Source organism: Pygocentrus nattereri, chromosome 20 (genome assembly GCF_015220715.1).
Source record: "Pygocentrus nattereri isolate fPygNat1 chromosome 20, fPygNat1.pri, whole genome shotgun sequence".
NCBI classification, from domain to species: domain Eukaryota; kingdom Metazoa; phylum Chordata; class Actinopteri; order Characiformes; family Serrasalmidae; genus Pygocentrus; species Pygocentrus nattereri.
The window spans coordinates 6928654-6945780 of record NC_051230.1 but is presented as its reverse complement, the minus strand read 5'-3'; the positions used below and the strand labels follow the sequence as shown (position 1 = coordinate 6945780).

Here is a 17127-nt window from a genome sequence, read left to right as displayed (position 1 = left end):
TTTGATCAAAACTTTGAATTTAATGTAACTGGAGAAATTCAACAGCTTGGTTAAAAAACGGAGCATAAAATATTCAATTCTTCCACCAAGCACTGGTCACAGAGTTTGCGCCATCAAATTCATGAGGAACACACAGAGGAACATCAGAGAACAGGAATAAATAGTAAACACATCCCTTTATATACAGCATTCACCAAAAAACGCTTTCAGTGCCGGCGACTAAATGCACTGCATATCCGAGTTTTCCCTACTTTAACTCACTGCGTATTCTGAGCTGAGTCAGGAATACTGTTGGATTGGGAATAAGACCCACTGTACCGTGAAAATCAGTATGTATTATGTGGCACGCGAGTCTGGGTAATTTGCTTTGATGGAAACGGAGATCAGATTTCCTCCCACTATATTCTCACTGAGAAAATTCAGTGAAAAGCAACGTGAACAAGCCACAAAACCTCCGCACGAGATCACAGCGACGTGTTGCTACTCCACACTTAAGAACTTCTTCTTTTTGGCCGTGCGCGTGTACGCATGGTGGCGCCACTCCACATCCGCTGTGCTCTCATTCTCCAGAGTGCCCAGCTTGATCATGTACACTGAGAACAAGACGGAAGAGAAAAAAAACTGTGTTATTTAAGGAAGGAACAAATAAATCAAATCAAATGTTTCGGTTCCTGCAGGCTGTCGCTCGCTGTGGGGGGTACGGCCAACAGTCTACACATCAATTTTCCATGGGGAAAAAAAAGAAAATTTCACAGCAAACGTTCAGCAGAGCGCTGGTGATTTATCACCTACACCAGTATATCGTGATATTGACATATTAAGTGATCCCGCGTTCCAGTTTCAGTGATTTTTGATTTGAGCGTTTTAAACGTAACAAAATAGCAGAGTCCCTGTGGCCAAAGGTGTTTTAGTGCACTTTGCATGGAGTCCTGACGATTAACTGTGTCATTTGCTTAAAATTCACCAAAACAAAGAAATTCATGAAGCGTAGGTTCATTAACTTTATTAATGCTAAACTTTAATATAATCTAAAACTGAGAAAGTGGAAAATGTCACGACCCTGGATTTTAGCTATTGTGAGAAAAAACAGTCTACAGTAGTGGGCTAATTTTTTAAACACATGCATATGTTAATAATAATAACAATAACAATAATAATAATTATTATTAATATTATATAATTGTGTGTGTGTATATATATATATATATATATATATATATATACACACACATACACACACACACACACACAGTACTGTGTGAAACTTTTAGGCATCTAAGCAAAATTTTAACCAGTTGACCTCAGCAGTGAGTTTATCACAATATACATTAGAATAAAGTCGTATTCATAATTCAAATAAACATAAAAAACAGTAAAAAGTAACAAGAATTTCTCGGGTCCATATTTTTCCTGGACACCTTCACAGCCGCCACAGAGACTCGTTAATATCATCAATGACATCATGAGCTCAATTTACTGAGCACTGATTGGTCAAACCAGGAGCTGCTTTTTAACTACATATAATACTGGGCTTCCTCGAGGAGAGGCAAATATTATTCATTATTGTTTATTCAAATATTAACACTTTTCTCAGCAAATAAACACAAACTACACAAATAAATAGATTTTGTGTCTTGGGTGCCTAAGACTTTCACACAGTGACATCCCTGATATGCTCAGAAAAATTTTGAAGCTCACCATGAAATAATTTAGCACTATACCAATAAACATTGTTATAACATTTACTTCAGTCAGTGAAACAGCTTTGTGTGTAAAGTGTCCAAGCTGCTTACATTTCATGTCAAACCTGGGTCCAACTTCTGTCAGCTCAATGTTCTTGTGGTCAGTCTTCTTGTAAGTGTGATGTCTGTAACATACAAAAGGAAATGCACTTGATAAGCTGTGCAGTCTCTACACACGAACACCAACCAAACGTTCAAATTCAGGCTTTCCTCATTAAACTGCATGTGGACAGTAAATCACCTTCAACCTCATCCTTCAAATATCAGTGAAATGTTCTTAAATATGAGTGAAGAATGACTACGCTCATATCTGACTACGCCTGTACGACCGAACATGCAGCCACGCTGCTACTGCAAGGTTAAAAGCTGATGTTTAATAATAGTTTACAGTCACTACAGAGTAACTACATGGAAAACTGACTCAATTTGTGTTTTCTTAACAGGGAATTCCTTATTTTTCAAAATATTTGCATAACTCAATTGTTAAGACGTGGACAGATTCTTTCAGAGAAGTTTGGTGTGAAATTCTCAGTTCTAGAGGAATTACTGGGTCGGAATTGTTCCCAGTGGTGGTGATTAGAACCAAGAAGTGTATAAAGCCTTTAAAAGTGAACTGGTAGGAAGTTATTAAGCAAAATGGTTATGAATACGTTGCCTGACGCATGAAACACGCATTGAGATGATTGAGAAAATATTTGCTTAAATGTATGTTTTTATTCTATTTATGACAGACTGTACATGCACTGTGATGCAAAACAGCCCCCTGGGGAAAAAAACACATTTCAGATGCATCACTATTTAATCCTTATCAGAATAATTTCTAAAAATACAGAAGACAAATGTTTTGGATGGTAAAATAAAATGTCTGTACTTGCAATTTGCAAGTTTCTCTACATTTCAACCATTTCACATCAAACCACTCTCAATGACATTGTCTACATGAAGAGAATTAAATTATGCTGAAATTTTCATCAAAACAAACATCAAAAAAAACCTGAAGACCCCCCAATCTGGTTCTTCATCTGCCTTTTCTGGCACTGTTTCACAGACTAGTTCTCCAGCTACACAACGTGACTGAAAGTCAGAAAGTACCACATGAAGACAGCAAGACGACGCCATCACCTGAAAAACAAGCAGAAAGAACAAAACTCACCGGAAGGAGATGAAGTCGTCTTGATTAGCGAAGGTTATAACACGTCTGCTGTCCTCTTTGGGTACAGGAAACAGGTACTTCAGGATGTTGGACACCTGTGTGCGAGAATCTCTGAGTTTCAGTCTCAGTACTGCTTCTTAAAGCCTGACCAACAAAACATTCTTAAAAACCCCCCAAACACCATGACTGTCGCATTGTTCGCCACCATTCACAGGGTTCTAGACTATTACAGCCCCCCCGTTCACAGTGTTCTAGAATATTATATCCCCCCATTCACAGGGTTCTAGAATATTACAGCCCCCCCCCATTCACAGTGTTCTAGAATATTATATCTCCCCATTCGCAGTGGTCTAGAATATTATATCCCCCCGTTCAGTGTTCTAGAATATTACATCCCCCCCCCATTCACAGTGGTCTAGAATATTATATCTCCCCATTCGCAGTGTTCTAGAATATTATATCCCCCCCATTCGCAGTGGTCTAGAATATTATATCTCCCCATTCACTGTGGTCTAGAATATTATATCTCCCCATTCGCAGTGGTCTAGAATATTATATCTCCCCATTCGCAGTGGTCTAGAATATTATATCTCCCCATTCACTGTGGTCTAGAATATATCCCGCCCATTCACAGTGTTCTAGAATATTATATCCCCCCATTCACTGTGGTCTAGAATATATCCCCCCCGTTCACAGTGTTCTAGAATATTATATCCCCCCATTCACAGGGTTCTAGAATATTACAGCCCCCCCCCCATTCACAGTGTTCTAGAATATTATATCTCCCCATTCGCAGTGGTCTAGAATATTATATCCCCCCCATTCGCAGTGGTCTAGAATATTATATCCCCCCGTTCAGTGTTCTAGAATATTACACCCCCCCCCATTCACAGTGGTCTAGAATATTATATCTCCCCATTCGCAGTGTTCTAGAATATTATATCCCCCCCATTCGCAGTGGTCTAGAATATTATATCTCCCCATTCACTGTGGTCTAGAATATTATATCTCCCCATTCGCAGTGGTCTAGAATATTATATCCCCCCCATTCACAGTGGTCTAGAATATTATATCCCCCCGTTCAGTGTTCTAGAATATTACATCCCCCCCCATTCACAGTGGTCTAGAATATTATATCTCCCCATTCGCAGTGTTCTAGAATATTATATCCCCCCCCATTCGCAGTGGTCTAGAATATTATATCTCCCCATTCACTGTGGTCTAGAATATTATATCTCCCCATTCGCAGTGGTCTAGAATATTATATCTCCCCATTCACAGTGTTCTAGAATATTATATCTCCCCATTCACAGTGTTCTAGAATATTATATCTCCCCATTCACTGTGGTCTAGAATATATCCCCCCCATTCACAGTGTTCTAGAATATTATATCCCCCCATTCATAGTGGTCTAGAATATAATACCCCCCCACCCCGTTCACAGTGGTCTAGAATATAATACCCCCCCCCCCGTTCACAGTGTTCTAGAATATTATATCTCCCCATTCACAGTGTTCTAGAATATTATATCTCCCCATTCACAGTGGTCTAGAATATTATATCCCCCCGTTCACAGGGTTCTAGAATATTATATCCCCCTGTTCACAGTGGTCTAGAATATTATATCCCCCCATTCACAGTGGTCTAGAATATTATATCCCCCCGTTAACAGGGTTCTAGAATATTATATCCCCCTGTTCACAGTGGTCTAGAATATTATATCCCCCCATTCACAGTGGTCTAGAATATTATATCCCCCCGTTCACAGGGTTCTAGAATATTATATCCCCCTGTTCACAGTGGTCTAGAATATAATATCCCCCCTCCCATTCACAGTGGTCTAGAATATAATATCCCCCCTCCCATTCACAGTGGTCTAGAATATTATATCCCCCCATTCACCGTGTTCTAGAACATTATATCTCCCCGTTCAGTGTTCTAGAACATTATATCCCCCCGTTCACAGTGTTCTAGAACATTATATCCTCCGTTCGCTACTTGTTTCTATGCAGTTACTATAACATGTTTGCTGTTGATCGCAGGCATTAGAATTGGTCTTTTTTATGATCCATCAGGTTCACTCCTTTTACAAGTACTGACTATATACAGTACTGTGCGAAAGTCTTAGGCACCCAAGACATTTTCAAAATCTATTTTTGTAGTTTGTGTTCATTTACTGAGAAAAGTGTTATTTGAATTATGAATATGACTTTATTCTGAAGTATATTGTGATAAAGTCACTGCAGAGGTAGTTTAAACATTTACTTAGATGCCTAAAACTTCCGCATGGTACTCTGTGTGTGTGTGTGTATATGTATGTATATATATATATATATATATATATATATATATATATATATATATATATATATATATATATATATATATATATATAAAATCTGAAGTGCTGTGAAAACCATAGAGGACAAACTGGTAACAATAACGTTAAAATATAGTCACATATAGAACATTTCCGTGGATTTCTTCTGACAGATTAATCCTGCCCATCTACTATATTAAAATCTCATTTCCACTGGAAAGCTGGAGGCATGAATAACAATAATTCTTAGAGAGACTCACAGTAGAACAAGTCAGCCCATAGTAAGAAAAACATGTTTAGCACATCAGGAGCTTATCTTGATGATCTGCTAAGGCCAGAACTTTACTAAGGTGCTAAGATGCAATAAGGATTGGGGGTTTTGCTGGTTTTACTTCCTATTTTGAATCCGCTTAACATTTAATCTAGCATGTGTGAAACCCCACATAGGAAATAAAACGTTGAGATTGATTTCCTGATATTTAGATGCCACTAGATACTATTTAAAATACCACTATGTAACCGTTCCATGATGCTGGTCAGACCCAAACATTTGAAAAATGAGGTACTTTTTAAAAAAGAAACATAATTCATTTTCTTAAATGATCTTTCAACCTTTTAAATCCTTAAAGAAGGCCTACGACTCACCCGCCTGCCCAGACGAGAGGTGAAGTTGTGAAAGATGAGGTGGGGGAAGGCCTCGGACATGGTGCCAATGTCTGGGACGTCATGTCTCATTACCACATTGTACAGAGTGAAGTATGCCGTCGGTCCAAAAGGAAGGTGGCACACGACTAAACCGTCTAGGAAACAAGAAACACACTGTAAGTCACGGTACAGCCCGACCTCAAGCGCATCCCTGTGACCGTACCACAGGTTCAATGTTGATAAAATCTTGAATTCTGTCATTTTTATCAACATTCTGCAAACGAAAAACAACATTTTGATTTAGGTGTTTACATGGACGTCTTCTATTCCGTTTGAGCTATTAGTCGGATTATTAATGGACTATTAGGCTGCATGTAAACGTGACTATTGTCTAGTAGCAGTACCTGCAAAATAAACAGCTCCACTCAATCAGCAGATCAGCCTCAATTGATCTAGATACATTCTAGATACAGTGAGACAATAAGTACACATCTTCTAGAGAGAACACACTTCTGCACATTTTAATGCACAATTACATTTTATTTTCTAAACATAAGACACTGTAAAAAACAGATAAAAAGTGACCTGTTTAAACGTTATGGCACATTTAAAAACGTGTGAATTTTTTTAGTGCACAATAACTGTTAAAAGCAGCAAGTAAACAGTAACTGTGCAGAAATATGTCCTCTGTAGAAGATGTGTTCACCTACTTTCACTTACAACAGCAACAAAATATGCAATGTGACCAGCGGGGCCTAAACTTTCACATACCACTGTATACTGCGGGTTTGTTGGTGGTGTAGCTGAAACCAGGACAGGTGAGCCCGCAACGGTGGTAAAACGAAAAGGTTTTTTCCCCCTGTTTCTTCTTTTCGAACATAACGCTAAGCTTTATAAAATAAAACATATTCAAGGGCGTCTGTGGTGGCAAATCTACAACACAGTAACATCTGGGTACCTTCGCATCACAACATACACTCGGCAGGTAAGGGCGATGACCGTGTTTGCTACTTCAACATTTAAAAAGAATTTTAAAATCAGGAACATATCTTTGCATTTAACTACCATTGCTGAACTTTGCGTAGGCCCCTGCACAACGTGTTTCACATTAATATACAGCAACGGCCAAACCCAGACTCGTCCATCGCATTGCCAGATGGATGAGTGTGAGACGTCTCCACTGCTCTAGAGTCCAGTGGCGGCGCTTTACACCACTGCATTCCACGCTTTGCATTGTGCTTGGTGATGTAAGGCTTGGATGCAGCTGCTCGGCCATGGAAACCCATTCCATGAAGCTCTCTACGCGGTTCGTGAGCTGATCTGAAGGCCACATGAAGTTTGGAGGTCTGTGGTGATTGACTCTGCAGAAAGTTGGTGACCTCTGTGCACTATGCCCCTCAGCATCCGCTGACCCCGCTCTGTCATTTTATGTGGTCGACCACTTCGTGGCTGAGTTGCTGTCGTTCCCAATCACTTCCACTTTGTTATAATCCCACTGACAGTTGACTGTGGAATATTTAGTAGTGAGGAAATTTCACGACTGGACTTGTTGCACAGGTGGCGTCCGATCACGGCACCACGCTGGAATTCACTGAGCTCCTGAGAGTGACCCATTCTTTCACTAATGTCTGTAGAAGCAGTCTGCAGGCCTAGGGGCTCGGCTTTATACACCTGTGGCCATGGAAGTGATTGGAACACCTGAATTAAATTATTTGGACGGCTGAGTGAACACTTGTCAACATAGTGTATATAAACACATATATAGTGTTTATATACAGTTCACTGTTTTAATGATGTCTAGAAAACACATCTGCCTATTCAGCTTACAGCCCTTTAGCTCTGCTCATTCACACTGAGGTTATAAGGAGTGTTTCAGCCTGGACTGCTTCCTGAATGAGGCAGCCAATCAGAAAACAGGGAACTATTTCACAAGCAGCATTTCTCAGTTATTCAGATAAAAGCAGGGAAAAAAAATGAGCTTGTCCATCAGCTAAGAAGCATTCCTATTGGACAATTCTCAACTTCTGTCTTAAGTCATCCAGCTTGCTGAATTCCTGCTTTGTGAAATACCCCCAAGATCTTAAAGGAACAGTAACAAAATCAGGCTGTTTAAGGGATAAAAGAGAAGCTGGTAGATGGTCACATAAAAACGAAGCTGCTTTTGATACATAAAAACACACAACCCTTATATGGGGACCGTTTTGGGTGAAAAGGCCATTGTGCACTAAAAGGAACACCCAAAAAAGGAAATACAGTAGGTTTTGCATTCAACTAGTCTTGTGAATAAGTTGCGAGTCTTCCACATCCCAAGAAAGAAGAAAACTGTCAAAACTATAAACTCCAAAAACACAAGTTCCGATATATTTTTCACATGGTCTCCATCACGATCCCACAGTCTCTTACCAGGCTGCCCTCTAGTCTCGTGGACTATAACCAGGTCAGTGACGCTGTTGGCCTTGCAGGCGTGCACCAACGATTTAACTTCATGGTTTCCTCTGTTCATGCGTTGGGCCCCTGGAAACATAAGCTTCACTTCCTGTAGAAACATAAAGAAATTCAGCTGGCATTTATTACCACATTAACCACAAGCTGATGTTATTTTATGTGTGGCATGAGAAACAACCTGATATCCAGTTAAGATTCAGTAACGACAACAACAGCTGCAAGTTGCTCGTATCTGATGATGGACTTAGTAAAGAATCGATCGATCCAATCAATTTTAAATTCACCCCACCTTGGCAAACATCTTAAGCCTGGAGCTCGGGTCTCTGGAAGTTGTGACCATGATTTTAGGGTCTTCCACGCCGGCCCACTTGTATTCGTCGTCAATATGAGAGCTGACACCTGCGCCAAACAGAAGCAGATTGCATTGAAAAGATTGACGGATGGTGGATTTGGTCTATTTCTGGCTACAGCTTTGAGTCGGAATGCTACAGATTATCTGCATTAGGATCTTACATACAACCAGGGCTGATTTGCTGATGTATTAACTAACGATCTATATCAGCATGTGTGTTTGTGGTTGTGCAAGTGGTTTTTTGGCACTAGTAAAAGTGAAGACTTTTGAAGTGCATTTTTTTTTCAGGAAAGGAAGTGATCAACTGAACCCCTTATCACACCTGTATCTGTCGAAAAGCTGTTTTAGAGAAACTTCCGAATTGTTCGCAGTGGTGGTGACAGGAACCAGATGTCTGAAGAGTTCAATGCCTCTAAAAGCTTCATCACAGAAAGTTATTGCATTAAATGTTGAAGACATTGTTTTACAAAAGTTTTTGTTTCTGGGAAGGCTTTCCACAAGGTTTAGTGTGTGTTTATGGGAATTTTTGACCGTTCTTCCAGAAGCGCATTTGTGAGGTCAGACACTGATGTTGGATGAGAAGGTCTGGCTCACAGTCTCCACTCTAATTCATCCCAAAGGTGTTCTGTCGGTTGAGGTCAGGACTCTGTGCGTGCTTTTTTATATATATATATATATATATATATATATACATATATATATATATATATATATATATACATACATATATATATATATATATATATATATATATATATATATATATATATATATATATATATATATATATATATATATATATAGCTGTAGGCTTAATTTTTTAGGTGACTGCCAATAAAACAGCAGCATACAGAATACACTTAAACAGCTTCTACCATCCAAAAACAGCCGAGGTTCGTTGTCTTGGATTTGTAACGGATGCTGCCTCTTCACATGAGCCAAGAACAGAGCTAACCTGTGTCAATGTGGATGCTGAGGAGGACTCACTGTCTTTTACAAGAGGTTCTTTCCCCTCGATGGACGATGTGCCAACATGTTATTCGTCAGAGAAATACAGCATCACTGTTTCTGGACCTGGCTAACATCAGCTACATCCGTCTACTTAGTGACAAAGCTGCACACTCTCTGCCTTCTGAGTCAGGTCCATAACAAAGAATCAACAAGCTCACATTCAAGTGCTCATGCTTCAGACTTGCAAAGCATACTTAGTCGCAAATATGAGCAAAATATTCATGCTTCACTAAAGTGTTGGCCTGCATGTTTTCTCTGTCTTCTTGCAATAAAACAAGAATAGCCCAACAGGGATTCCAGTATTCGAATACTGGCATTACAGTTAAATGAGTTCCTTAAGCACCCCTGCACATGTACATGCTGCGTGTCGTAAGGCAACACAGTGAATATAAATACACGCTTAAATTTTTAACTTTCAATAGCCTGTAATTATACACTCACCAGCCACTTTATTAGGTACACCTGTTCAATTGCTTGTTAAGACAAATAGCTAATCAGCCAATCACACGGCCACAACTCAGTGCATTTAGGCATGTAGAGGTGGTCAAGACAACTTGCTGAAGTGCAGACTGAGCATCAGAACGGGGAAGAAAGGGGATTTAAGTAGCTTTGAACGTGGCGTGGTTGTTGGTGCCAGACGGGCTGGTCTGAGTATTTCAGAAACTGCTGATCTGCTGGGATTTTCACACACAACCATCTCTAGGGTTTACAGAGAACGGTCCGAAAAAGAGGAAATATCCAGTGAGCGGTCAGTTGTGTGGACGAAAATGCCTTGTTGATGTGAGAGGTCAGAGGAGAATGGGCAGACTGGTTCCAGATGATAGAAAGGCAACAGGAACTCAAATAACCAACCAAAATCTCTGAGGAACGTTTCCAACACCTTGTTGAAAGTCTGCCATGAAGAATTAAGACAGTTCTGAAGGCAAAAGGGGGTCCAGCCTTTTACTACCTTTTACTGTATTTAATACTGCTATAGACCATTTACTACATATACTTGTTTAGTACCTATCAGTACTATGTTCTATAGTCAAGTATTTTACAACTGCTTTCCCAAACTAATCAGAACCTGAATCCAGTTTAAATTTGCATCCCTAATTATAGGCTTGTCAGCTGACAACTGCAGAACAATGATGGTTTGTCATTGGTGAAAATAACTGTCCAAAATTTGCATAGTTTGACAGTAAACATTGGCTATTTTTGACACTGCAAGCCCTGGTTCACATCATCACCACTGTAGAAAATCAGAGTCGTTGCTGTTATGTTGATGAACTATTTCACATCAAACCACTCTGAGTGGTTTACATCTCAATAATTGAATTATACAAAAATTTAAAGAACCATAATCAACAAGGTCTCCATCACTGACCACTGTCTTTAGCAAAAATCCATTGAAGAATCCCTTATTAAGGAAGTAGTTAAATTATAAGTACTTATTATCACTACCAGAACAGAACTTAAGGCCTTTTTCATCCCTAAATAATCAAAATCATTCACAATTAACACAATCGTTTAAAAATGTCCACAGACATGTTATTTCTGAAGACAAGACAATTCCATAAAATGTGTTACCTTCTCCGCCCTCATCATCAAACTCCAACAGCTTCTGGAGCTGCAGCGCCTCTTTGCGAACTTCAGTGGGTATAAGACGGTTCTCTGTGTGAAGGAAAAGAAAGAGCATCCTGAAAACTCAAACTGCAAAGCAAATGACACACAGCTTCTAGAAATGGAAGCAATCCGATACTCAATACCAATCACAGAAAAGACTTTAGAAGATTAAGTCAATTACAGAGTGACTAATAATCATCAATGTATAATATCTAAATAAACTCCACAGTAACACAGTCCACTGTGGCTGGATGTCCTAAAGTGCTGAAAAAGATTTTTAGATTCTTTCTGAAATGTGACAATAGTGATTTGCTGGTGCATTCTGTTTAAAAAACCTCATAAAAATATATAGAATCCATAATCTAGTATTGTGAACGTCACCTCAAACATCTTGTATCAAGTATTTATAACTTAAAAGACAGAAACAAGTAGGCCAAAACAACCAGAATGAAAAATTAAAGCTGGGTTTTTCAGGCTTTGAAAGATACATAAGTCAAAGCCTCACCATCTAATGCAGATTTGAGCTTGTCTTTCTTCTCCTCGATGGACCGCAGTCGGTCCTCCTGGGCCTTCCTGTACAGGTACTCCTTCCTGAGCCGGACCTCGCGTCGAAGCTGCACCAAAACATTCAGCAAGATTATTTCAGCAGAACACAGATTATGCCGGGTCCTGGACTATAAAGCACCATCAACAGATCAGCATTAACTTGTACGCATAGGATATTTGATACTTATGTAACACCGGCATACTGTCACCATTCAATCCAACCCTCATTGTCCTTTACTGTTGTACTTGCCGGAAAACGAAGTGTTCCCAAACAGGAGATGGTTGTGAGTTCACATCGCTTCAACCAACTAAAGCTCATTTTTTCAATCACCATTTCTAAATGCTTGCCTAATCAACCATCCATTAGCCATGAAGGCTAATCAAAGCAGTGTTTGCAGTTCAGAGAATTCCAGAATTTTTTTCCACATTATTTTGGCCTGCTTCTTTTGGTCTATTCATCTTGAAATGTACACACAATGTAAAGGATAACTGGTACTTCTTCTTCTTCTTCTTCTTCTTCTTCTGGCTGCTCCCTTTAGGGGTCGCCACAGCGGATCATCTGCCTCCATTTTGCCCTATCCATTGCCTCCTCTACTTTCACACCAACCATCTCCATGTCCACCTTCACTACATCCATAAACCTTCTCTGAGGTCTACCTCTTCTCCTTCTTCCCGGCAGCTCCATCTCCAACATTCTTTGCCCAATATATCCACTATTCCTCCTCAACACAAGTCCAAACCATCTCAACCTGGCCTCTCTGGCTTTATCTCCAAACTGCTCCACCTTCACTGTCCCTCTGATCTGCTCATTTCTAATCTGGTCCATCCTTGTCACTCCCAACGAAAATCTCAGCATCGTCATCTCCGCCACCTCCAGCTCAGCCTCCTGTCTTTTAGACAGAGCCACAGTCTCCAAACCGTACATCATAGCAGGAGGCACTACTGTCTTGTAAACCTTCCCTTTCACTCTTGCTGCTATCTTTCTGTCACACATCAGCCCTGACACCCATCTCCACCCACTCCATCCTGCCTGCACCCTCTTCTTCACCTCTTTTCTACACTGTCCATTGCTCTGGATGGTTGACCCAAGATATTTGAAGTCATCCACCTTTACGGCCTCTACTCCTTGCATCTTCACCTTTCCACCTGCCTCCTTCTCATTCACACACATGTACTCCGTCTTGTCTCTACTGACCTTCATTCCTCTCCTCTCCAGTGCAAACCTCCACCTCTCCAGATTCTCTTGCACCTGCTCTCTACTCTCACCACAGATTACAATGTCATCTGCAAACATCATGGTCCATGGAGCCTCCTGCCTGACCTCATCTGTCAACCTTTCCATCACCATTGCAAACAAGAAGGGGCTCAAAGCTGATCCCTGATGTAACCCCACCTTCACCTTGAAACCATTTGTCACTCCAACTGCACACCTCACCACTGTCTCACTATCCTCATACATGTCCTGCACCACCCTAACATACTTTTCAGCTACACCTGACTTCCTCATACAGTACCACAGTTCCTCTCTTGGCACCCTATCATATGCCTTCTCTAAATCCACAAACACACAATGTAGCTCCTTCTGACCTTCTCTGTACTTCTCTACCAACACTCTCAATGCAAAAATTGCATCTGTGGTGCTCTTTCTGGGCATGAACCCAAACTGCTGCTCACTGATCTGGACCTCTCGCCTTAGCCTTGCTTCAACAACTCTTTCCCATACCTTCATGGTGTGGCTCATCAACTTTATACCTCTGTAGTTACTGCAGTTCTGCACATCACCCTTGTTCTTAAAAATGGGGACCAGTACACTGCTTCTCCACTCCTCAGGCATCCTCTCACTCTCCAGGATTTTGTTAAACAACCTGGTTAAAAAGTCCACTGCCTTCTCTCCTAAACATCTCCATACCTCCACAGGTATGTCATCTGGACCAACTGCCTTTCCATTCTTCATCCTTTTTAAAGCTGCCCTCACTTCCACCTTACTAATTCTCTGCACTTCCTGATCCACTATCTCTCCCCCCATTGTCCTCCTCTCTCTCTCGTTTTCCTCATTCATTAGTTCTTCAAAGTACTCCTTCCATCTACTCAACACTCTCTGTTCACTCACTAGTACATTTCCCTCTCTATCCTTTATCAGCCTAACCTGCTGTACATCCTTTCCAGCTCTATCTCTCTGTTTAGCCAAACGATACAAGTCCTTTACTCCTTCTTTACTGTCCAGCCTCTCATACAGCTCATCATAGGCCTGAGCCTTTGCCTTTGCCACCATTCTTTTCGCTATGTGACTAGCCTCACGGTACTCCTGCCTACTTCCTTCATCTCTCTGGTTATCCCACTTTTTCTTAGCTGCCTTCTTTCTTCTGAATACTCTCCTGGACTTCCTCATTCCACCAACTTTCCTTGTCTTCTTTCCTCTGACCAGACGAAACACCCAACACATTCTTGCCAGTTTCTCTCACCACCTTAGCTGTAGTCTCCCAGTCCTCAGGTAGCTCCTCACTGCCCCCAAGGGCCTGTTGCAATTTTTCCCTGAACTGCCTGCAACCATCCTCCTCCTTCAGCTTCCACCATCTAATCTTTGGCTCTGTCTTCACTCTCTTCCTCTTCTTTGTTTCTAACCTCATTCTACAGACAACCACCCTATGCTGCCTTGCTACACTTTCCCCTGGTACCACTTTACAATCTCCAATCTCCTTTAGGTGGCATCTGCTGCTAAGGATATAATCCATCTGTGTGCACCTCCCTCCACTCTTGTATGTCATCCTGTGTTCTTCCCTCTTCTGAAAATACGTGTTCACCACAGTCATTTCCATTCTCTTTGCAAAATCTACAACCATCTGACCACGTTTCTGTCTTTCACACCATACATAGACAGAAATGCGGAAGGTCAGATGGAAAGTGTAGCAAGGCAGCATAGGGTGGTTGTCTGTAGAATGAGGTTAGAAACAAAGAAGAGGAAGAGTGAAGTGAAGACAGAACCAAAGATTAGACGGTGGAACCTGAAGGAGGAGGATGGTTGCAGGCAGTTCAGGGAAACTTAAACAGAGCACTTCAGTCCAAGACTGGGTTGTGTCCAGATAACCTGAGCCGTGAGATTTAACCTATATTCTTCAACAACATCCTACCCCCAGTGTCACGACAATTATTGGGAAATAACAGGCCTCCAAAGATGTTCTTCATCTATCAGGACGCTTCTTTAATCAGAAATCTTCTGCCTCTGTATAACAGATCTCAATCTTCATAAAAGCCAGATGGACAGAAGTGGACAGCAGTCACTTTCCTCACACTCTGAACTGATATATTACACACCTGTGTTTTTAAGTCTCATGTTCACAAATGATTTGCAGTTTACAAAACGTTTTGTAAGGGCTGCACGTAATAAACTGTAGGTCTGGTCTCTTATGAAGAGCCTTCTTCCCTGGACACAAGCAGTTTATTAAAGCATCATAAAGCAGTGCTTCTATCAGTTAATATCGGATTACTTGTAAAAATACATAAGGACCAGCAGAGGTATCCCAACTTCCCAATATTTCCACTTTGTAAAGGCTGATAACGTAATTTCATCTATTCAATTGAAAACAAGATGCCACAAATCCTACAAAGTATACAGCACTGCCATGTGTTCATTCATTAGTTCATTTATTTATTTATTTATTAATGCATTGGTAAAACCACTAATAAATAAGAGTGATCATAACTGTGTGTTATCAATGCACTGATTTTAGTTCAATAAAACAGAACAGGCCATCGACATGAATTTAAACATCCCGAATGCTGTCTATTAAATTTCGTGTCTCGATTCCTGGACTACATTTTCCAAAAATTTTGGTGCTATTTGTGTCCCACTGATTTTACGTTTATAAAGTAAGACATTTTAAACAAAGAGGCAAACTGTCCTTTATAGCCACACACGTAAACTGTTGAGATAAAGGCCTTAAAACACTGACCCATTATAGTGGCTGGTGTAGTGTAGTGTAGTGTAGTGGGTAACACCTCAGCCTTCTGTGCTGTAGTGTAGTGAACTGTAGTTTAGTGTAGTGAACTGTAGTGTAGTGAACTGCAGTATCCTGTAGTTTAGTGTAGTGTGCTGTAGTGTAGTGGACTGCAGTGTCCTGTAGTTTGGTGTAGTGAGCTGCAGTTAAATGTTGTGTGCTGTAGTGTAGTTTAGTGAACTATAGTTAAGTGTTGTGTCCTGTAGTTTAGTGTAGTGAACTGCAGTTAAATGTTGTGTCCTGTAGTTTGGTGTAGTGAACTGCAGTTAAATGTTGTGTCCTGTAGTTTGGTGTAGTGAAATGTAGTGTAGTGTTGTGTGCTGTAGTGTAGTTTAGTGAACTATAGTTAAGTGTTGTGTCCTGTAGTTCGGTGTAGTGAACTGTAGTGTAGTGTCCTGTAGTTTAGTGTAGTGAACTGCAGTTAAGTGTTGTGTCCTGTAGTTTAGTGTAGTGAACTGCAGTTAAATGTTGTGTCCTGTAGTTTGGTGTAGTGAACTGCAGTTAAATGTTGTGTCCTGTAGTTTGGTGTAGTGAACTGCAGTTAAATGTTGTGTCCTGTAGTTTGGTGTAGTGAACTGCAGTTAAGTGTTGTGTGCTGTAGTGTAGTTTAGTGAACTATAGTTAAGTGTTGTGTCCTGTAGTTCGGTGTAGTGAACTGTAGTGTAGTGTCCTGTAGTTTAGTGTAGTGAACTGCAGTTAAGTGTTGTGTCCTGTAGTTTAGTGTAGTGAACTGTAGTTAAATGTTGTGTCCTGTAGTTCAGTGTAGTGAACTGTAGTTAAATGTTGTGTCCTGTAGTTCAGTGTAGTGAACTGTAGTGTAGCGTTGTGTCCTGTAGTTCAGTGTAGTGTGCTGTAGTGTAGTGTTGTGTCCTGTAGTTTGGTGTAGTGAACTGCAGTTAAGTGTTGTGTGCTGTAGTTTAGTTTAGTGAACTATAGTTAAGTGTTGTGTCCTGTAGTTTAGTGTAGTGAACTGTAGTGTAGCGTTGTGTCCTGTAGTTCAGTGTAGTGAACTGTAGTTAAATGTTGTGTCCTGTAGTTTAGTGTAGTGAACTGTAGTTAAATGTTGTGTCCTGTAGTTTAGTGTAGTGAACTGTAGTTAATTGTTTTGTCCTGTATTTTAGTATTTTATTTGTAGTGAACTGTAGTGTAGTGAACTGTAGTGTAATGTAGGGTACTGTAGTGTAGTGAACTGTAGTGTAGTGTAGTGAACTGTAGTGTAGGTTAGGGTACTGTAGTGTAGTGAACTGTAGTGTAGTGTAGTGAACTGTAGTGTAGTGTAGTGTAGTGAAGGGTACTGTAGTGTGTAGTAAGCA

The 17127-nt window shown here is 40.4% G+C and overlaps 1 protein-coding gene across 1 annotated transcript in view; it reads right to left on the bottom strand.

The window, feature by feature from the left end:
- imp4 (IMP U3 small nucleolar ribonucleoprotein 4) overlaps positions 1–17127 on the bottom strand; it is a 17587-nt gene continuing 460 nt past the window's right edge. Inside the window, exons 2-9 of the mRNA XM_017711166.1 lie at positions 11779–11887; positions 11238–11321; positions 8595–8704; positions 8264–8396; positions 5861–6015; positions 2896–2990; positions 1794–1867; positions 1–593 (exon numbers count right to left, since the gene is read on the bottom strand). Coding sequence (XP_017566655.1) covers positions 481–593; positions 1794–1867; positions 2896–2990; positions 5861–6015; positions 8264–8396; positions 8595–8704; positions 11238–11321; positions 11779–11887 — 873 coding nt within the window. The 3' untranslated portion in view covers positions 1–480. The remainder of the gene's footprint in view (positions 594–1793; positions 1868–2895; positions 2991–5860; positions 6016–8263; positions 8397–8594; positions 8705–11237; positions 11322–11778; positions 11888–17127) is intronic.